The 22,959-nt window shown below is 48.9% G+C and overlaps 1 protein-coding gene across 7 annotated transcripts in view; it reads right to left on the bottom strand.

The window, feature by feature from the left end:
* L3MBTL2 (L3MBTL histone methyl-lysine binding protein 2) overlaps positions 1-22,959 on the bottom strand; it is a 772,791-nt gene that overhangs the window by 246,454 nt on the left and 503,378 nt on the right. For all 7 annotated transcript variants that reach the window (XM_063940374.1, XM_063940377.1, XM_063940380.1 and 4 more), the window contains one exon: positions 14,236-14,370. In XM_063940374.1, coding sequence (XP_063796444.1) covers positions 14,236-14,370 — 135 coding nt within the window. The remainder of the gene's footprint in view (positions 1-14,235; positions 14,371-22,959) is intronic.

Here is a 22,959-nt window from a genome sequence, read left to right as displayed (position 1 = left end):
TTTTTGGAACCTCAACATTTTTGTTCTCCATATTTTAATAGGCACAACTAAAAGGCACCTCAGGTAAACAATGGAGATGGATGGATACTAGTATACTTATGGATGACGAGCGACTGCCGACACAGAGGTAGCTACAGCCGTGGACTACCATACTGTGTCTGCTGCTAATATAGACTGGATGATATTGAGATAAAATTAAAATATATATATATATCACACTAGTACTGCAGCCGGACAGGTATATATTATGTAATGACGGACCTGCTGGACACTGTCTGTCAGACTCAGCACTGCAGACTCCTAAAGTAAGCTACTAGTATCAAGAAGATAGAAAAAAAAAAAAAAACCACGGGTAAGTGGTATACAATTATGGATGGACGAGCGACTGCCGACACAGAGGTAGCTACAGCCGTGGACTACCGTACTGTGTCTGCTGCTAATATAGACTGGATGATAATGAGATAAAATTAAAATATATATATATATATCACACTAGTACTGCAGCCGGACAGGTATATATTATGTAATGACGGACCTGCTGGACACTGTCTGTCAGCACTGCAGACTCCTAAAGTAAGCTACTAGTATCAAGAAGATAGAAAAAAAAAAAACCACGGGTAGGTGGTATACAATTATGGATGGACGAGCGACTGCCGACACAGAGGTAGCTACAGCCGTGGACTACCGTACTGTGTCTGCTGCTAATATAGACTGGATGATAATGAGATAAAATTAAAATATATATATATATATATCACACTAGTACTGCAGCCGGACAGGTATATATTATGTAATGACGGACCTGCTGGACACTGTCTGTCAGACTCAGCACTGCAGACTCCTAAAGTAAGCTACTAGTATCAAGAAGATAGAAAAAAAAAAAAACCACGGGTAGGTGGTATACAATTATGGATGGACGAGCGACTGCCGACACAGAGGTAGCTACAGCCGTGGACTACCGTACTGTGTCTGCTGCTAATATAGACTGGATGATAATGAGATAAAATTAAAATATATATATATCACACTAGTACTGCAGCCGGACAGGTATATATTATGTAATGACGGACCTGCTGGACACTGTCTGCAGAATGCGTTTATAAAAACACCACACGACGAGTGTTTAACTTTTTCAGGCAGACAATCACAATATACTGGTGGTCAGCAGACAATCACAATACTGGTGGTCAGTGGTCACTGGTCAGTCACACTGGCAGTGGCACTCTGGCAGCAAAAGTGTGCACTGTACTTAAAATATGTACTCCTGCTATAACTGCTCCCCAGTCTCCCCCACAATTAAGCTGTGTGAGCAGTGAGCACTCAGCACAGTCAGATAATGATATACAGTATTACATATGATGCAGCACACTGGGCTGAGCACAGATATGGTATGTGACTGTGTCACACTGTGTATCGTTTTTTTTCAGGCAGAGAACGGATTAATTAAACTGGTGGTCACTGGTCACACTATCAGCAGCAAGTAGTACTCCTCCTAATAATATGCTCCCCAAAATTTGTGTCTCTCTCTAGTACTCTAGTCTAAACGGAGAGGACGCCAGCCACATCCTCTCCCTATCAATCTCAATGCACGTGTGAAAATGGCGGCGACGCGCGGCTCCTTATATAGAATCCGAGTCTCGCGATAGAATACGAGCCTCGCGAGAATCCGACAGCGGGATGATGACGTTCGGGCGCGCTCGGGTTAACCGAGCAAGGCGGGAAGATCCGAGTCGCTCGGCCCCGTGTAAAAAAACCTGAAGTTCGGGCGGGTTCGGATTCCGAGGAACCGAACCCGCTCATCTCTAACAACAATAACCCGATTTGTTAACAATAACCATGTACAAGTATTGCAGATAATCCGCACTTGGGATGGGCGCCCAGCATCCACTACGGACTACGAGAAATAGAATTATCGGTAAGTAAATTCTTATTTTCTCTGACGTCCTAGTGGATGCTGGGAACTCCGTAAGGACCATGGGGATTATACCAAAGCTCCCAAACGGGCGGGAGAGTGCGGATGACTCTGCAGCACCGAGTGAGAAAACTCCAGGTCCTCCTCAGCCAGAGTGTCAAATTTGTAAAATTTCACAAAAGTATTTGACCCTGACCAAGTAGCAGCTCGGCAAAGTTGTAAAGCCGAGACCCCTCGGGCAGCCGCCCAAGATGAGCCCACCTTCCTTGTGGAGTGGGCTTTTACAGATTTTGGCTGTGGCAGGCCTGCCACAGAATGCGCAAGCTGAATTGTACTACAAATCCAGCGAGCAATAGTCTGCTTAGAAGCAGGAGCACCCAGCTTGTTGGGTGCGTACAGGATAAATAGCGAGTCAGATTTTCTGACTCCAGCCGTCCTGGAAACATATATTTTCAGGGCCCTGACAACGTCCAGCAACTTGGAGTCCTCCAAGTCCTTAGTAGCCGCAGGTACCACAATAGGCTGGTTCAGATGAAACGCTGAAACCACTTTTGGGAGAAATTGAGGACGAGTCCTCAATTCTGCCCTGTCCGTATGAAAAATCAGGTAAGGGCTTTTACAGGATAAAGCCGCCAATTCTGACACACGCCTGGCTGAAGCCAGGGCCAACAGCATGACCACTTTCCATGTGAGATATTTTAAGTCCACAGTGTTGAGTGGTTCAAACCAATGTGATTTTAGGAAACCCAAAACAACATTCAGATCCCAGGGTGCCACTGGAGGCACAAAAGGAGGCTGTATATGTAGCACTCCCTTAACAAACGTCTGGACTTCAGGCACTGAAGCCAGTTCTCTCTGAAAGAAAATCGACAGGGCCGAAATCTGGACCTTAATGGATCCTAATTTTAGGCCCATAGACACTCCTGCTTGCAGGAAATGCAGGAATCGACCCAGTTGAAATTCCTCCGTCGGGGCCTTTTTGGCCTCGCACCACGCAACATATTTCCGCCAGATGTGGTGATAATGCTTTGCGGTTACATCCTTTCTGGCTTTTATCAAAGTAGGGATGACTTCGTCTGGAATGCCTTTTTCCTTTCCGTTCAACCGCCATGCCGTCAAACGCAGCCGCAGTAAGTTTTGGAACAGACAGGGTCCCTGCTGGAGCAGGTCCCTTCTCAGAGGTAGAGGCCACGGTGTCACGATCCGGGTATCTGGACGCCATTACTTACCCTTCAGATGCCTCCTAAGGCTGGCTCAGCGTTCCAGGACCGGATCCCGCTGTTCCTGAGTTTCCACATGCAGAATGTCAGAGTGGTGATTTCATCAGCCGCGGCCTCCGCTGTGCCCGCGTGGTTAAATGTGCGCTTGTCAGTCTGGCGTCTCCTGTCTCCTGTGGCCGGCGTCGCCATTACTGTTTCAATTCTCACATGGATTACAAACCAAACTTCCCTCCAAGTGTCTGCATGGGCGCAGCCATCTTGGATTTTGTCATCTGATTATTTCCACCAATCTGCTGTCTGTATTGTTGATTTGCATAATTGCCTAGCCAACCCCTTCCTTGCTGCAGGTATAAGTATGCTGTGCCTGAGCAAGGAAGGCGTCAGTGCTTTGGTTGTCTAACCTAGTTCCAGTTTGTCTCTCTCCTGTGGTTGTCTTCCAGGTTCCAGCTCCTGTCTCCAGACTTCTGCTATAGAGACCCGCACCAGCATTCCATCTGCGGTGTAGCCTGACTCTCCGATCCATTCTGGACTCACCTGTTTCCAGCTACAACAATCACCTGCTTCCAGCAGTGTACAGCTTCTCTTAAAGGGCCGGTGTCCTTTCTGCAGTTTACCACTCTCCACCGGTATTATTATTTCACCGCTCTCAAACAATCACCTGCTTCCAGCCCAGCTTCCAGCAGTGTATAGCTTCTCTTAAAGGGCCGGTGTCCTTTTCTGCAGTTTACCACTCTCCACCGGTATTATTATTTCACCGCTCTCAAACTCCAAACTTCATTATTATTTCATCGCTCTCAAGTTCGTTTATTATTTAACTGGTTCCAGCCAGTATCCACTCCGTACCAACAACAGTCTGGTTCCAGCCAGTATCCACAGCAGCCGTTTTACCTTCAGCAGCCCAGCCTTTCCTGGAACATCAGCTGGTACGATCCTGGGTTCTCTCCATTGCTACAGTCAGGCCTGGTAAGGACTTTCCAACTAGAAGATTATAAGAACTGTCTCACACTACCAGTGCCTGTGGCCCTTGCCACCCTGTAGTACCCAGGAATTGTATTTATCCTCTGTTGACTTTTATGTTTCCTTTTACTGCTGCTGTGTTACGGAGTTTGTCATAATAAACATCATTGACTTTTATCCTGGTTGTCGTGGTCACGCCTTCGGGCAGTTATTCTACATGTTACTTACATGTCTAGGGGTCTGATACAACCTCCCAGGTTCCGTTACATCTCAGCCCCTACAACTGAGGCTGCCCCCCGTCAGCTCAGGCCCTCAGTTGTGACAGTAAGCACTGACCTAATGAATCCAGCCGGAGACCAGGATCAAGCGGCCAGGCCGATGCAAGAACTGGCAGCCCGACTTGAACATCAGGAGGCTGCACAGGGCCACATCATCCGCTGTCTCCAGGATCTCTCTACACGGCTGGATGGGATTCAAACGACCCTCCGTGGACCTGGCACGTCCGGTGCGTCCACTACAGTAACACCAGCTGTAACCCCACCCACCTTACCCATTTCCAGTCCACATCATCTTCCAACGCCAGCAAAATTTGATGGATCTCCAAGGTTCTGCAGGGGATTTCTCAATCAATGTGAAATCCACTTTGAGCTTCTACCTGGCAATTTCTTCAGTGACCGTACCAAAATTGCCTATATCATCTCCCTTCTCAGTGGCTCAGCCCTTGACTGGGCATCACCTTTATGGGAGAAGTCTGATCCCCTGCTATCCTCCTATACTGACTTTGTAGCTACATTCAGGCGCATCTTCGACGAGCCAGGCCGGATAACATCTGCTTCATCTGAGATTCTCCGTTTACGCCAGGGAACACGTACTGTGGGACAGTATCTTATACAGTTTAAAATCCTGGCATCCGAACTGGCATGGAACGACGAGGCCCTGTATGCTGCATTCTGGCATGGCTTATCAGAACGCATCAAGGATGAGTTAGCTACCAGAGACTTGCCCTCTAAGTTGGATGAGCTAATTTCTCTTTGCACGAAGGTTGATCTACGTTTCAGAGAGAGAGCAACCGAGCGAGGAAGATCATCTACTCCTAAATCTTCTGCTCCTCCTCCTCGTCAACCATCTCCATCCAAGGATGAGCCTATGCAAATTAGTCGTTCCCGTCTATCTCCCGCTGAGCGCCGAAGACGTCTCTCTGAGTCTCTCTGTCTCTACTGTGCAGCTCCGTCGCACACTATCAATGCCTGTCCCAAACGTCCGGGAAACTCCAGATCCTAGCTCGCCAAGGAGAGGGCCGGCTAGGAGTAATGATCTCCTCTCCATCTCCTCATGACTGTAACCTCCCAGTGTCGCTCCAAATTGCTCAACGTTACAGGAACGTCATTGCCCTCCTTGATTCCGGAGCAGCTGGGAATTTCATAACCGAAGCTTATGTTAAACGGTGGTCCCTACCCACCGAGAGACTGTCCTCGTCCATCTCTTTGACTGCCGTGGATGGCAGCAAGATTTTTGACGCAGTCATTTCCTTAAGGACTCTTCCAGTTCGTCTGAGAGTGGGAGTTCTTCATTCTGAGTATATTTCTTTTTTAGTGATTCCAAGAGCCACACATCCAGTGGTTTTAGGCCTTCCATGGCTCCGTCTCCACAACCCATCAATTGACTGGACGACTACGCAAATACTGGCATGGGGTCCCTCCTGTGCTGAGACTTGTTTAGCCAAAGTTCTTCCTGTTTGTTCTTCCTTCCCCAGGTCATCTGATGTTCCGCCTCCTCCATATCAAGACTTCACGGACGTGTTCAGTAAAGCCTCTGCTGATATCCTTCCTCCTCATAGAGAATGGGACTGCCCAATCGACCTCATTCCAGGGAAGGTTCCACCGCGAGGCCGAACTTATCCGTTGTCTCTGCCTGAGACACACTCCATGGAAGAGTACATCAAAGAGAACCTGGCGAAGGGTTTCATCCGACCATCTTCTTCTCCAGCCGGCGCAGGCTTCTTCTTCGTTAAGAAGAAAGACGGTGGTCTGCGTCCGTGCATCGACTACAGAGGTCTGAACGACATTACCGTCAAGAACCGATACCCTTTACCCCTGATTACCGAGCTCTTTGATAGAGTTAGTGGTGCAACTATTTTCACAAAGCTGGACTTGAGGGGTGCCTACAATCTCATCCGAATCCGTGAGGGTGACGAGTGGAAGACCGCCTTTAACACCCGTGACGGACATTATGAGTACCTCGTCATGCCCTTCGGATTGAGCAACGCTCCAGCAGTCTTCCAGCACTTCGTGAATGAGATTTTCAGGGACATCTTGTACCGCCATGTCGTGGTTTATCTAGACGACATCCTCATCTTTGCTAATAATCTCGAAGATCATCGTTTCTGGGTAAAAGAGGTTCTTTCCCGTCTCCGTGTCAATCACCTCTATTGTAAATTGGAGAAGTGTGTGTTTGAAGTTAAAACCATTCCGTTTCTAGGTTACATTGTGTCCGGTTCCGGACTAGAGATGGATCCTGAGAAACTCCAAGCAATCCAGAATTGGCCTATACCCTTAAGCCTCAAAGGGGTCCAGAGGTTCTTAGGGTTCGCCAATTATTATAGAAAATTTATACGAGACTTTTCCACCATCGTGGCGCCTATCACTGCATTAACCAAGAAAGGTGCTAATCCGTCCAAGTGGTCCGAGGAAGCTACACAGGCCTTTCACCTTCTGAAGCAACGGTTCATCTCTGCACCAGTTCTGAAACAGCCCGACACCGACTCTCCTTTTATCTTAGAGGTAGATGCCTCCTCCGTTGGAGTAGGAGCAGTGTTATCCCAGAGGGCCAAAGATGGACATCTACATCCTTGCAGTTTCTTCTCCCGGAAGTTCTCCCCAGCTGAGCGCAACTATGCCATTGGCGATCAGGAGTTGCTAGCCATCAAGCTCGCTCTGGAGGAGTGGAGATACCTGTTGGAGGGAGCTTCCCACTCAATCACCATACTTACCGACCACAAAAATCTTTTATATCTCAAAGGCGCACAATGTCTGAATCCTCGTCAGGCCAGATGGGCACTTTTCTTCTCTAGGTTTGACTTTAAACTCCAGTTCTGTCCGGGTTCTCAGAATCGTAAGGCCGATGCCCTTTCCCGCTCATGGGAGCAAGAAAATGAGTCCGAGTCTGCAGACAAGCATCCTATTATTAATCCGTTGGCATTCTCCACGGTAGGGATGGACTCTACGCCTCCACCAGGGAAAAGTTTTGTTAAGCCAGTTCTAAGGAAGAAGCTCATGCATTGGGCCCATGCTTCCCGTTTTGCTGGACATACAGGCATTCAGAAAACCCTTGAATTTATTTCTAGGTCCTACTGGTGGCCAACTCTGAAGAAGGACGTTATGGAATTTATTGCCTCCTGCCCAAAGTGTGCCCAACACAAAGTCTCCCGCCAGTCGCCTGCGGGGCAACTGGTTCCATTATCTGTTCCCCGTCGACCTTGGACCCATTTGTCGATGGACTTTGTTTCCGATCTACCTATCTGCAACAAGTTTAATACCATCTGGGTGGTAGTTGACCGGTTCACCAAGATGGCACATTTCATCCCTCTCACCGGTCTTCCGTCAGCTTCCAAGTTGGCTCAAGTGTTTATACAAGAGATCTTCCGACTTCACGGTCTTCCTGAAGAGATCATCTCGGATCGTGGAGTACAATTTGTAGCCAAATTTTGGCGAAGTTTGTGTCAAGCCCTCCAAGTCAAGTTAAAGTTTTCCACGGCTTACCATCCTCAGACCAATGGTCAAACCGAGAGGGTGAATCAGGACTTGGAGGCCTTCCTCCGTATATATGTGTCTTCCTCTCAAGATGACTGGGTTCAACTCCTTCCTTGGGCCGAGTTCAGCCACAACAATCAATACCATTCCTCATCTTCTTCTACACCATTCTTCATTAATTATGGATTCCACCCTAAAGTCCCAGAATTCCAACCGCTTCCCGCAACTTCTGTTCCAGCAGTGGATGTCACCTTGCGTCAGTTTTCAAATAACTGGAGGAACGTCCGCGCAGCCCTGCTTAAAGCCTCATTCAGGTATAAGAAGTTTGCCGATAGGAAGCGTAGAGCGGTTCCTGCTCTCAAGGTGGGTGATCGTGTGTGGCTGTCCACGAAGAATTTGAGGTTGAGAGTTCCCAGCATGAAATTTGCACCTCGCTACATCGGACCCTTCAAGATTGAACAAGTCATCAATCCTGTTGCCTACAGGTTACAGTTACCATCCTTCTTGAAAATACCCAGGACATTTCATGTTTCTTTGTTGAAACCGCTGATCCTGAATCGGTTTCATTCCGCACTTCCTCCAGCTCCCAAAGTTCAGACTCAACGGGGAGTCGAGTACGAGGTGGCCAAGATTTTGGACTCACGTTTCCGTTACGGTCAGTTACAATACCTCATTGACTGGAAGGGCTATGGTCCTGAAGAACGCTCTTGGACCAACGCCTCAGACGTCCATGCTCCTGCCTTGGTCCGAAATTTCCACGCAAAGTTTCCTTTAAAGCCTAAGAAGTGTCCTGGGGCCACTCCTAAAGGGGGGGGTGCTGTCACGATCCGGGTATCTGGACGCCATTACTTACCCTTCAGATGCCTCCTAAGGCTGGCTCAGCGTTCCAGGACCGGATCCCGCTGTTCCTGAGTTTCCACATGCAGAATGTCAGAGTGGTGATTTCATCAGCCGCGGCCTCCGCTGTGCCCGCGTGGTTAAATGTGCGCTTGTCAGTCTGGCGTCTCCTGTCTCCTGTGGCCGGCGTCGCCATTACTGTTTCAATTCTCACATGGATTACAAACCAAACTTCCCTCCAAGTGTCTGCATGGGCGCAGCCATCTTGGATTTTGTCATCTGATTATTTCCACCAATCTGCTGTCTGTATTGTTGATTTGCATAATTGCCTAGCCAACCCCTTCCTTGCTGCAGGTATAAGTATGCTGTGCCTGAGCAAGGAAGGCGTCAGTGCTTTGGTTGTCTAACCTAGTTCCAGTTTGTCTCTCTCCTGTGGTTGTCTTCCAGGTTCCAGCTCCTGTCTCCAGACTTCTGCTATAGAGACCCGCACCAGCATTCCATCTGCGGTGTAGCCTGACTCTCCGATCCATTCTGGACTCACCTGTTTCCAGCTACAACAATCACCTGCTTCCAGCAGTGTACAGCTTCTCTTAAAGGGCCGGTGTCCTTTCTGCAGTTTACCACTCTCCACCGGTATTATTATTTCACCGCTCTCAAACAATCACCTGCTTCCAGCCCAGCTTCCAGCAGTGTATAGCTTCTCTTAAAGGGCCGGTGTCCTTTTCTGCAGTTTACCACTCTCCACCGGTATTATTATTTCACCGCTCTCAAACTCCAAACTTCATTATTATTTCATCGCTCTCAAGTTCGTTTATTATTTAACTGGTTCCAGCCAGTATCCACTCCGTACCAACAACAGTCTGGTTCCAGCCAGTATCCACAGCAGCCGTTTTACCTTCAGCAGCCCAGCCTTTCCTGGAACATCAGCTGGTACGATCCTGGGTTCTCTCCATTGCTACAGTCAGGCCTGGTAAGGACTTTCCAACTAGAAGATTATAAGAACTGTCTCACACTACCAGTGCCTGTGGCCCTTGCCACCCTGTAGTACCCAGGAATTGTATTTATCCTCTGTTGACTTTTATGTTTCCTTTTACTGCTGCTGTGTTACGGAGTTTGTCATAATAAACATCATTGACTTTTATCCTGGTTGTCGTGGTCACGCCTTCGGGCAGTTATTCTACATGTTACTTACATGTCTAGGGGTCTGATACAACCTCCCAGGTTCCGTTACATCTCAGCCCCTACAACTGAGGCTGCCCCCCGTCAGCTCAGGCCCTCAGTTGTGACACACGGGTCCTCTGTGAGCATTTCTTGAAGTTCCGGGTACCAAGTCCTTCTTGGCCAATCCGGAGCCACGAGAATAGTTCTTACTCCTCCCCGCCGTATAATCCTCAGCACTTTGGGTATGAGAGGCAGAGGAGGGAACACATACACTGACTGGTACACCCACGGTGTTACCAGAGCATCCACAGCTATTGCTTGAGGGTCCCTTGATCTGGCGCAATACCTGTCCAGTTTTTTGTTGAGGCGGGACGCCATCATGTCCACCTTTGGTTTTTCCCAACGGTTTACAATCATGTGGAAGACTTCTGGGTGAAGTCCCCACTCTCCCGGGTGGAGGTCGTGCCTGCTGAGGAAGTCTGCTTCCCAGTTGTCCACTCCCGGAATGAACACTGCTGACAGTGCTATCACATGATTTTCCGCCCAGCGAAGAATCCTTGCAGCTTCTGCCATTGCCCTCCTGCTTCTTGTGCCGCCCTGTCTGTTTACGTGGGCGACTGCCGTGATGTTGTCTGACTGGATCAGCACCGGCTGACCTTGAAGCAGAGGTCTTGCTTGGCTCAGAGCATAGTAAATGGCTCTTAACTCCAGGATATTTATGTCAAGTGATGTCTCCAGGCTTGACCACAAGCCCTGGAAGTTTCTTCCCTGTGTGACTGCTCCCCAGCCTCGCAGGCTGGCATCTGTGGTCACCAGGACCCAGTCCTGAATGCCGAATCTGCGGCCCTCTAGAAGATGAGCACTCTGCAACCACCACAGGAGAGACACCCTTGTCCTTGGGGACAGGGTTATCCGCCGATGCATCTGAAGATGCGATCCGGACCATTTGTCCAGCAGGTCCCACTGGAATGTTCTTGCGTGGAATCTGCCACCATTTTTCCCAGGACCCTTGTGCATTGATGTACTGATACTTGGCCTGGTTTTAGGAGGTTTCTGACTAGCTCGGATAACTCTCTGGCTTTCTCTTCCGGGAGAAACACCTTTTTCTGGACTGTGTCCAGGATCATCCCTAGGAATAGAAGATGTGTCGTCGGGATCAGCTGCGATTTTGGGATATTGAGAATCCAACCGTGCTGCCGCAGCACTACTTGAGATAGTGCTACTCCGACTACCAACTGTTCCTCGGATCTTGCCCTTATCAGGAGATCGTCCAAGTAAGGGATAATTAAAACTCCTTTCCTTCGAAGGAGTATCATCATTTCGGCCATTACTTTGGTAAAGACCCGGGGCGCCGTGGACAATCCAAACGGCAGCGTCTGAAACTGATAGTGGCAGTTCTGTACCACAAACCTGAGGTACCCTTGGTGAGAAGGGTAAATTGGGACATGGAGGTAAGCATCCTTGATGTCCAGAGACACCATATAATCCCCTTCTTCCAGGTTCGCGATCACCGCTCTGAGTGACTCCATCTTGAATTTGAACCTCTGTATGTAAGTGTTCAAAGATTTTAGATTTAAAATAGGTCTCACCGAGCCATCCGGCTTCGGTACCACAAACAGCGTGGAATAATACCCCTTTCCCTGTTGCAGGAGGGGTACCTTGATTATCACCTGCTGAGAATACAGCTTGTGAATGGTCTGTTCCTGGGAACTGGCTGTTTGCTGCAGCCTTTTTCCTCTCCCTCTGCCACGGGGCAGAAATGAGGAGCCTTTTGCCCGCTTGCCCTTATGGGGTCGAAAGGACTGCGCCTGATAATACGGCGTCTTCTTATGTTGAGAGGCTACCTGGGGTAAAAATGTGGATTTCCCAGCAGTTGCCGTGGACACTAGGTCCGATAGACCTACCCCAAATAACTACTCCCCTTTATAAGGCAATACTTCCATATGCCTTTTGGAATCAGCATCACCTGACCACTGCCGCGTCCATAACCCTCTTCTGGCAGATATGGACAGCGCACTTACTCTTGATGCCAGTCGGCAAATATCCCTCTGTGCATCACGCATATATAAAAATGCATCTTTTAAATGCTCTATAGTCAGTAATATACTGTCCCTATCCAGGGTATCAATATTTTCAGTCAGGGAATCCGACCACGCCACCCCAGCACTGCACATCCAGGCTGAGGCAATTGCTGGTCGCAGTATAACACCCGTGTGAGTGTATATACATTTTAGGATATTCTCCTGCTTTCTGTCAGCAGGTTCCTTAAGGGCGGCCGTATCAGGAGACGGTAGTGCCACCTGTTTTGACAAGCATGTGAGCGCTTTATCCACCCTAGGGGGTGTTTCCCAACGTGCCCTATCCTCTGGCGGGAAGGGGTATGATGCCAATAACCTTTTAGGGATTATCAGTTTTTTATCGGGAGAAACCCACGCTTCATCACACACTTCATTTAATTCCTCAGATGCAGGAAAAACTACAGGTAGTTTTTTCTCACCAAACATAATACCCTTTTTAGTGGTACTTGTACTATCAGAAATGTGTAAAACATTTTTCATTGCCTCAATCATGCAACGTGTGGCCCTACTGGAAGTCACATTCGTCTCTTCATCGTCGACACTGGAGTCAGTATCCGTGTCGGCGTCTGTATCTGCCACCTGAGGTAGCGGGCGTTTTAGAGCCCCTGATGGTCTTTGAGACGCCTGGACAGGCACAAGCTGAGTAGCCGGCTGTCTCATGTCATCAACCGTCTTTTGTAAAGAGCTGACACTTTCACGTAATTCCTTCCATAAGCCCATCCACTCAGGTGTTGACTTCCTAGGGGGTGACATCTCCATTATAGGCAATTGCTCCGCCTCCACATAATTTTCCTCCTCATACATGTCGACACAGTCGTACCGACACACAGCACACACACAGGGAATGCTCTGATAGAGGACAGGACCCCACTAGCCCTTTGGGGAGACAGAGGGAGAGTATGCCAGCACACACCAGAGCGCTATATATATGTTGGGATAACACTATACAGAGTGTTTTTCCCCTTATAGCTGCTGTTTATATTATACTGCGCCTAATTAGTGCCCCCCCCTCTTGTTTTACCCTTTTCTGTAGTGCAGGACTGCTGGGGAGAGTCAGGGAGACGTCCTTCCAGCGGAGCTGTGAGGGAAAATGGCGCCAGTGTGCTGAGGAGATAGGCTCCGCCCCCTTCTCGGCGGACTTTTCTCCCGCTTTTTTCAGGAATCTGGCAGGGGTTAATATACATCCATATAGCCCTGGGGGTTATATGTGATGTATTTTAGCCAGCCAAGGTGTTCATATTGCTGCTCAGGGCGCCCCCCCCAGCGCCCTGCACCCATCAGTGACCGGAGCGTGTGGTGTGCATGAGGAGCAATGGCGCACAGCTGCAGTGCTGTGCGCTACCTTGGTGAAGACTGATGTCTTCTGCCGCCGATTTTCCGGACTTCTTCTTGCTTCTGGCTCTGTAAGGGGGCCGGCGGCGCGGCTCTGGGACCGGACTCCGAGGCTGGGCCTGTGTTCGGTCCCTCTGGAGCTAATGGTGTCCAGTAGCCTAAGAAGCCCAAGCTGGCTGCAAGCAGGCAGGTTCGCTTCTTTTCCCCTTAGTCCCTCAATGCAGTGAGCCTGTTGCCAGCAGGTCTCACTGAAAATAAAAAACCTAAAACTAACTTTTCCTAAGAAGCTCAGGAGAGCCCCCTAGATTGCACCCAGCTCGGTCGGGCACAAAAATCTAACTGAGGCTTGGAGGAGGGTCATAGGGGGAGGAGCCAGTGCACACCAGGTAGTCCTAAAGCTTTTCTTTTGTGCCCAGTCTCCTGCGGAGCCGCTATTCCCCATGGTCCTTACGGAGTTCCCAGCATCCACTAGGACGTCAGAGAAAAAGTGAAAAACTCATGTCAACCTAGAACATGTTGACCTAGAGTCCCTGTCATTTTAGGCTCAAGAAGGGGGATTAGGTTAGGGGGAAGCGCAGGGAAAGTTAGGGTTAGGCACATAGAACCGGCGGTTAGGGTTAGGCATCAAGCGGGGAGGGTTAGGTTTAGGCAGCAGGGAAGGGAGGGTTAGGGTTAGGCACCAAGCAGGGAGGATTAGGGTTAGACACCACAGGGGAGGGTTAGGATTAGGCACCCACATGGGAGGGTTAGGGCAGAGAAAGGGTGAGGGTTAGGGGGCTTACTGGGGGACTGTCGGGATTATGATGGACGTGATGCCAGTGTCGGTATACTGACCACTGGCATCCTATACATCGGTCATTCATACTAAAACCCATACACAATACCTTTGTTGTCAGTTGAAGGGACAACATGCAAGCTTTGGAATACAGATTTCTTTTAGGCCCAGATTTTTATTAACTTAATGTTGATATGAAAACTTGTATGCTTACTCTGGGGAGGTACCAGGATCTTGCGGTTGACAGCACACCATCCTATAGGATGTATGTCCACAATTCCCAGGTTACACCAGTAGTTATTTGTCGAATCATCTTCAAAACCTTCATAGCGCAGTAAAGCCTTATAACCTGAAAATATACATAAGAGAGATTAATATGTACACTGCTCAAAAAAATAAAGGGAACACTTAAACAACACAATGTAACTCCAAGTCAATCACACTTCTGTGAAATCAAACTGTCCACTTAGGTAGCAACACTGATTGACAATCAATTTTACATGCTGTTGTGCAAATGGAATAGAGAACAGGTGGAAATTATAGGCAATTAGCAAGACACCCCCAATAAAGGAGTTGTTCTGCAGGTGGTGACCACAGACCACTTCTCAGCTCCTATGCTTTCTGGCTAATGTTTTGGTCACTTTTGAAAGCTGGCGGTGCTTTCACTCTAGTGGTAGAATGAGACGGAGTCTACAACCCACACAAGTGGCTCAGGTAGTGCAGCTCATCCAGGATGGCCCATCAATGCAAGCTGTGGCAAGAAGGTTTGCTGTGTCTGTCAGCGTAGTGTCCAGAGCACGGAGGCACTACCAGGAGACAGGCCAGTACATCAGGAAACATAGAGGAGGCCGTAGGAGGGCAACAACCCAGCAGCAGGACCGCTACCTCCGCCTTTGTGCAAGGAGGAACCAGGAGGAGCACTGCCAGAGCCCTGCAAAATGACCTCCAGCAAGCCAAAAATGTGCATGTGTCTACTCAAGCGATCAGAAACAGACTCCATGAGGGTGGTATGAGGGCCCAACGTCCACAGGTGGGGGTTGTGCTTACAGCCCAACACCGTGCAGGATGTTTGGCATTTGCCAGAGAACACCAAGATTGGCAAATTTGCCACTGGCGCCCTATGCTCTTCACAGGTGAAAGCAGGTTCTCAATGAGCACATGTGACAGACGTGACAGAGTCTGGAGACGCCAAGGAGAACGTTCTGCTGCCTGCAACATCCTCCAGCATGACCGGTTTGGCAGTGGGTCAGTAATGGTGTGGGGTGGCATTTCTTTGGAGGGCCGCACAGCCCTCCATGTGCTCGCCAGAGGTAGCCTGACTGCCATTAGGTACCGAGATGAGATCCTCAGACCCCTTGTAAGACCATATGCTGGTGCGGTTGGCCCTGGGTTCCTCCTAATGCAAGACAATGCTAGACCTCATGTGGCTGGAGTGTGTCAGCAGTTCCTGCAAGACGAAGGCATTGATGCTATGGACTGGCCCGCCCGTTCCCCAGACCTGAATCCAATTGAGCACATCTGGGACATCATGTCTCGCTCCATCCACCAACGCCACGTTGCACCACAGACTGTCCAGGAGTTGGCGGATGCTTTAGTCCAGGTCTGTGAGGAGATCCCTCAGGAGACCATCTGCCACCTCATCAGGAGCATGCCCAGGAGTTGTAGGGAGGTCATACAGACACGTGGAGGCCACACACACTACTGAGCCTCATTTTGACTTGTTTTAAGGACATTACATCAAAGTTGGATCAGCCTGTAGTGTGTTTTTCCACTTTCATTTTGAGTGCGACTCCAAATCCAGACCTCCATGGGTCAGGATACCGACGCCGGAATATAACCATGTAGCAACCTAAGGTTGCCACTGGGCCCGAAGTGTGGCAAGCACAGCGAGCCCACGAGGGGACACACTGCGCTCGCCCCTGGTATCCCTGCTGTCGGGATCCCGGCATCAGGATATCATACTGACCCCTATATACACAGTACAAACACCCACAGATACTGTATAATTACTTGCACATCATTCTTTCAAAGTACTCAGTAGGGTAAATGTAATAGGGAGCGAGAAGCTGTGGGGCAGGACCTCACGCAAGAATGCCCATATTTTTAAAACAGAAATCACCACTTACCTTCGTTAACTCTTTTTCTTCGTGGTGCATGGGATCCACAGGGTTAACCTTGGGTGTGATCTGGTAGAGACCAGGACTGGCACCGAACATTAAAGCTTTGTGATGCTCCACGATGCAGTGGGCTCCTCTGCCTTTATACCCCTGCCCCCATGCTCAGCACATCAGTTTTAGTTAACAAGCCCAAAGCAGGAGCTGGAGAAAGGAGAGAAGTATGGTACACACAGAAATCACACTCTCATAGTAAAGAGAAAGGAACTGGTGACCGTAAAGGCAACCCATTGAAGAGTGGTGCGTCAAGGTGGGCGCCCTGTGGATCCCATGGACCTCAAAGAAAAAAACAAGTTAACGAAGGTGTTTTACCATAACTCTTTCTTTTCTTCTTCGGGGTCCATGGTCTCCAAAGGGTTAACCTTGGGATGTACCAAAGCAGTTGTTATAGGGAGGGAATGATCCTAAGCTGAAAGGAGGACTTGGCGGCCAAAAGTTGCATCCTAAGAGCCAATCATATCAAAGCCAAGAGCCGAAGAAACATGTGGGCAGAAGACCACATAGCAGCCTTGCATAATTGTTCAGCAGACGCTCTGCAGTGTACTGACCACGAAGGACCCACAGAGCGAGCAGAATGAGCAGATACTGCACTCGGAACAGGCAGATCAGCCTGTGTGTAAAATTAGTGTTAGTTAAATCACTGATATGTAAAAAGTAAAAAATAAAAATAAAGAAAACATAATTCAAGACCGAGGAGCAACACATCTATGGATTCATAAAGGACACTAATGAACTTTAGTAATACCCACAAATATAGACCGGGAGGTGTACATATCTGATTGCACACCAGTGCAAAACAACTACTCACGTATACTTATATATATATATATATATATATATATATATATATATATGTATCGAGTATACCTTTATACATATACATATACCAAAACAACCCAGATCAGGATTTTAAATCTAATCCTGACACACACACCAATCAACCATTAATGAAATAGAAACTTTTTCTATCACTGTTTTAGAATGAACACTCTTCATATATTCAATTTAATAATATTTTTCTTTTGTACAAATGCCATAGCCAGACAAATCTAACTTGCACGTAAAATCAGCAGAAAGCACTTTCTGCAACTGTGACATCAACACATTGGTCAGGAACATGGAGACCAATGACGAGCAGGAACTCTGATCACATGACCTATGAGGTCACAATATGGCCCTTTAAAAACCTGTACAATACTATTCCAAACATCCACTACTCCTAGAGGAAGGCCCTAGAGGCTGAAACGCGTTGGAGCTATAATACTACAACCTAAAACCGAAATACACAAGACCTCAACAAGCGCTGACTACGAAGCAGAGACCCGGTCACGTGATCGGGGAAACCCGGAAACCAACTACGCTGCCTAGCAACAGACGGAAGACCAAGAGAAGAAGCCGGTGACGGTGTGCGGCGGGGAAACAGGAGAAAACAGAAGGTGAGTCTCCGTATGCGGCGGGTGTCACTCGTGAAGCTGCTCCGTAGAGCGCTGATCGAGTGTCCCTCTCACCCTAGGCAGGTCAGCCTCTCGAACCCTCTAGCTTCCAGGCGTGTCTGTACCAGGACACACCATGAGAAGCTGAGACTAGAGAGAAAGACCAGTCAGGAGCAACCTACTTTATCCCTGCTTAACCCTAAACACTCCTACCATGAAGACATCAAAAGACTGTGTTTATGTTTGTAATACACCTCGGATTTTAACACGGAATTTGAACTTTTACCACAAACAAAAAGACTATCAGCAGCTGTGCGGGACGCCGCAGGCTGCAGCACATACTTAGTGAACTTACAGACAAAGAGTTTATTAACAACTCCCTAATCACTTTTCTATATCCCTAACCGCAATAAAACATGTCATTTGTAACATTAACGAGCTATATGTGAACAGTTTGTTTGGGAAACATATCATGATTTATCTGTGAAACCATATACCATACAAGAGCTATCACCTTATTGAATATAATTTGGCTATAATTAACCTAAGGGTACTCACAGACAGTGGCGGTTCTTGCCACGGGCAAGCAGGACTTTTGCCCGGGGCGCCGCCTTCCGGAGGGCGCTGGCGCCATCCGGAGGGCGCCGCACCGTGGCAAGATCCGCCACTGCTGCCCGCTGTGTCCCCCGTCCGCCTCCGCTGCCCGCTGCCGTCCCCGTCCTCGGCGCCTCCTGTGAAGGGAACTAGACGCTATGCGTCTAGTTTCCCTTCGTGGAGAGTAACTGCTGAGCGGTGCGCGATGACGTCATCGCGCACCGCACAGCAAAGGTCCTCTCCACGAAGGGAACTAGACGCATAGCGTCTAGTTTCTCTTCGTGGAGAGGACCTTTTGCTGTGCGGTGCGCGATGACGTCATCGCGCACCGCTCAGCATTCAAGCGGCGCTTTCAATGTACAGGGGGCGTGACTCACCACGCCCCCTGTATTAGGCCACGCCCCTTTCCTGCCCGGGGCGCTCTGCGCCCTTGAACCGGCCCTGCTCACAGACAACACTAATTTTACTTAGACAAACAAAACTAGTAGATAGGACTGAGCACTACACTACAATTTAAATATTTCTGCAATCTGTAGTCTGGTCACCTACAAGTGCTAGCAGCTCGTCCACACATTAGGATCTCAGTGCGCAGATAACCCAACAACAGCCTGTGTGTAAGCCTGTGAGATGGTAATGCGAAGCCAACATGCCAATGTTTGTTCATTGGTTGGCCAGCCCCGCTTATGGAATCCATAGAGGATAAATAAGGAATCTGTTTTACTAACCAAACTAGTTCGGTTCAAGCAGATCCTAAGAGCCCGGACCACATCCAATGAAGCTTCCCCTAGTGAAAGACAAGGTTCCTGGAATTCCGTGACCACTATTGGTTCATCGATATGAAACATAGACACTACCTTAGGTAGGTATACACATTTAGACCGAAGGACCACCCAGTCCAGGTAAAATATCAGAAATGGGGAGCGACAAGAGAGAGCTCTCAAATCAGAGAATCTACGGGCTGAGACAATAGGTAGCAGAAAAAGAGTCCTGGCAGTGAGTCATTTGAAGTCAACTGTCTCCAGAGGTTCAAACGGATTGTGCTGTAAGGACCAAAGCACCAAGAATAGGTCCCAAGGTGCTATCGGAGAGACAAAAGGAGGCTGTATTCGGAGGACCCCTGAAGGAAGGTAGGGGAGCCAGCCTCTTCTGGTACCAGATGGAAAAAGCAGAGACCTGGACCTTAGGAGAAGCCAGAGGAAGACCAATGGCAAGGCATGCTTGCAGGAAAGCCAATAACATAGAGATCCGGAGTACATTAGGGTCATAGTAACAAAGAGTACTCCACTGGAAGTAGGAGTGCCAAATCTGGTAAGGTAATACAGTAAATGCGAGCTGAGGACAGTTTTCGAGCCTGAAGCATACTTTGAATCACCTCACTGGAGAAACCTCTCTAGAGCCATGCCATCAAAGACAAGCGAGATAGGTCTGGATGGAGGCAGGACCCTTGGGAAAGCAGATCCGGATAAAGAGGCAGAGGGAAGGGCTCGTCTATGGAGAGAGCCATCAGATCCATGAACCAATGGCATCTGGGCCATGCTGGGGCCACCAGTATGAATGTGCTTCTGTCCTCTTTGAATTGTCGCAGTACTCTAGGAAGGAGAGACAATGAGGAGAAGAGATAGGCCAGATAGAAGTTCCAGGGGACTGTGAGAGCGTACACGAAGCTTGCTCCTGGATCTCTTGTCCTGGCCCCATACACCAGGACCTTGTGGTTGTGTCTGGAGGCCATAAGATCGACATCTGCATTTGCACACCAGAATCTGAAAGACCCCTGGGTGTAGAGACCATTCCCCTGCATGAATGTCCTGTCGAGTGAGAAAGTCTGCTTCCCATTTGAGGACCCCTGAAATGAATATTGCAGATATGGCCAGGAGGTGGGGTCCGCCCAGGTGAGAATCCTTGTTACCTCCTGCATCGCTGCCACACTGCACGTGCTGCCATGTTGATTTATATATGCCACTGCCGTGGCGTTGTCACGATCCGGGTATCTGGACGCCATTTCTTACCCATCAGATGCCTCCTAAGGCTGGCTCAGCGCTCCAGGACCGGATCCCATCTGTTATCCTGATGTGTACATTCCTGTATCCTCTCCTGTCACTCTGGGACGCTGTCACAGTAAACGCCATATTACACCTGGCATGGCGTCTCCCGCGGCCTCCGCCGCCGTCCCTGAACTTCTGCATGCAGAGTGTCTGAGTGGCGATTACGTCAGCCGCGGCCTCCGCTGTGTCCGCGTGGTTGGATGTGCATCTGTCAGCCTGGCGCCTCCTGTCTCCGGTGGCCGGCGCCGCCATTACTGTTTTCATTACCACATGGATTACAAACCAAACTTCCCTCCAAGTGTCTGCATGGGCGCAGCCATCTTGGATTCTGTCAGCTGATCATTTCCACCAATCTGTTCTCAGTATTGATAATCTGCATAATTGCCTAGCCAATCCCTTCCTTGCTGCAGGTATAAATACACTGTGCCTGAGCAAGGAAGTCGTCAGTGCTTTGGTTGTCAAACCTAGTTCCTGTTTGTCTCTCTCCTGTGATTGTCTTCCAGGTTCCAGCTCCTGTCTCAAGACTTCCACCATAGAGACCCGCACCAGCATTCCACCTGCGGTGTAGCCTGACTCTCCAATCCATTGTGGATTCATCTGTTTCCAGCTACAACATTACCTGCTTCCAGCTCAGCTTCCAGCAGAGTACAGCTTCCCTTAAAGGGCCGGTGTCCTTTCTACACTTTACCACTCTCCACCGGTATTATTATTTCTCCGCTCTCAAGTTCTACATTTCAGTTCATATTTCATCGCTCCCAAGTTCATTTATTATTTAACTGGTTCCAGCCAGTATCCACTCCGTGCTAACAACAGTCTGGTTCCAGCCAGTATCCACAGCAGCTGTTTTATCTTCAGCAACCCAGCTTTTCCTGGAACACCAGCTGGCACAATCCTGGGTTATCTCCATTGCTACAGTCGGGCCTGGTAAGGACTTTCCATCTAGAAGATCATAAGAACTATCTCACACTACCAGTGCCCTGTGGCTCCTGCCATCCTGTAGTACCCAGGAACTGTATTTATTCTTTGCTGACTTTTACGTTTTCTTTTACTGCTGCTGTGTTGCGGAGTTGTCATAATAAACATCATTGACTTTTATCCAAGTTGTCGTGGTCACGCCTTCGGGCAGTTATTATTCATGTTACTTACATGTCCAGGGGTCTGATACAACCTCCCAGGTTCCGGTACATCTCAGCCCCTACAACTGAGGCTGCCTCCCGTCAGCTCAGGCCCTCAGTTGTGACAGGCGTTGTATGATTGTATTTGTTCCGGAGAACCAGGAGCAGGGCCTGCGCCACTAGAAGGGCCCTGTAGACAGCTCAAAGTTGATATTGATCAGGAGGTCCCTTTCCATCAGAGACCAGTGACCCTGAAAGGAGTGACTGCCTGTGATAGCCCCCCATCCCCTGAGACTGGTGTCCATGGTGAGGAGTGTGTCCAGTGTGGGATCCAGAACGGGCTGTGTGTAACCACCATGAAGAAATGGGGGTAGAATCAAGGTCTGGGACTTGATTTGAGATGGTAACCCTGTCCATTCGGTGAGTATCAGGCCCTGAAGAAACCTGGAGTGAAGTTGAGCATATTCCACCATGTCGAACACTGCGACCATGGAGCCCAGGGTCTGTATTGCTGAATGAACTGAGACCCTGTAGCTGTGAAGCAGGATGCAGATGCGCAACTGTAAAGTTGCAATCTTTTCCTGAGGAAGGAATATGCATTGTACACTGGTTTCCAGCAATGCTCCCAGGTGCTGCATCCTCTGAGATGGTATGAGGCAGGATTTGGGCCAGTTCATTAGCCATCCATGGTGCTGAAGGAAATTCTGCAGGTGAATTTCCAGCATCAATGTAGACTGTGCCAGAAGAAGCAGGTCGTCCAGGTAAGGCAATATCCAAATTTGTTTAAAGAGAGAAGCTTCCATCACTGCCATGAGCTTGGTGAACACCCTGGAGACTGTAGACAGTCTGAAGGAAATGGCCTGGAATTGGAAATGGTATTGCCGAACAGTAGAACAAAGATATTGTTGATGACAGGGTGCTATAGGTACATAGATGAATGCATCCTGAATATCGAGGGAGACTATAAAGTCTCCAGGGCGCATAGCCAGACAATGGATCGCAGGATTTCTGTACGGAACCTGGGAACCTTGAGGTGCATGTTCAGCAATTTGAGATTAAGAATTGGATGGTATGATCATTTTGGTTTCTGAACCAAAAATAGTGTAAAACAGATCCGCTAACCTTGCTGATACTATGGAACAGGGATGATGACTGCCGACTGAAGGAGGGATTGTATGATTCCAGATAATGCTTGTACTTTGCTGGGGTCCAGTGATGGAGTAGTAGGGAAATATTGTCTGGGGGGATGCTTCAGGAAGGAGTGTACCCGTGAGAAACCACTTCTAGGACTCAGGCATCGGTGGTGACATCGGTGGTGGTGGTGACACCATGTGTGGGCAAATTGAAGAAGTTGGCTTCCCATCCTGGGATCCGACAGGGGGAGGCGTGCCCAGTCAGGCAGAAGGTTTGTCCTCTGGCTTGGTAGTTGGACATCTGGCAGCTCAAGCCTGTGTGGTCTTGGGTTTGGACGTCTTGACTGTGCGGGATTCTCTCGCGAATATTTGATCTTTGGCCTTGCCTTGCTGATGAAAGGACTGAAAGGATGAAGTCCGAGGCTGCGCTGATGATGCAGAAGGCAG

Source organism: Pseudophryne corroboree, chromosome 9 (genome assembly GCF_028390025.1).
Source record: "Pseudophryne corroboree isolate aPseCor3 chromosome 9, aPseCor3.hap2, whole genome shotgun sequence".
Lineage (NCBI taxonomy): Eukaryota > Metazoa > Chordata > Amphibia > Anura > Myobatrachidae > Pseudophryne > Pseudophryne corroboree.
This window is presented reverse-complemented; position numbering and strand designations above follow the sequence as displayed.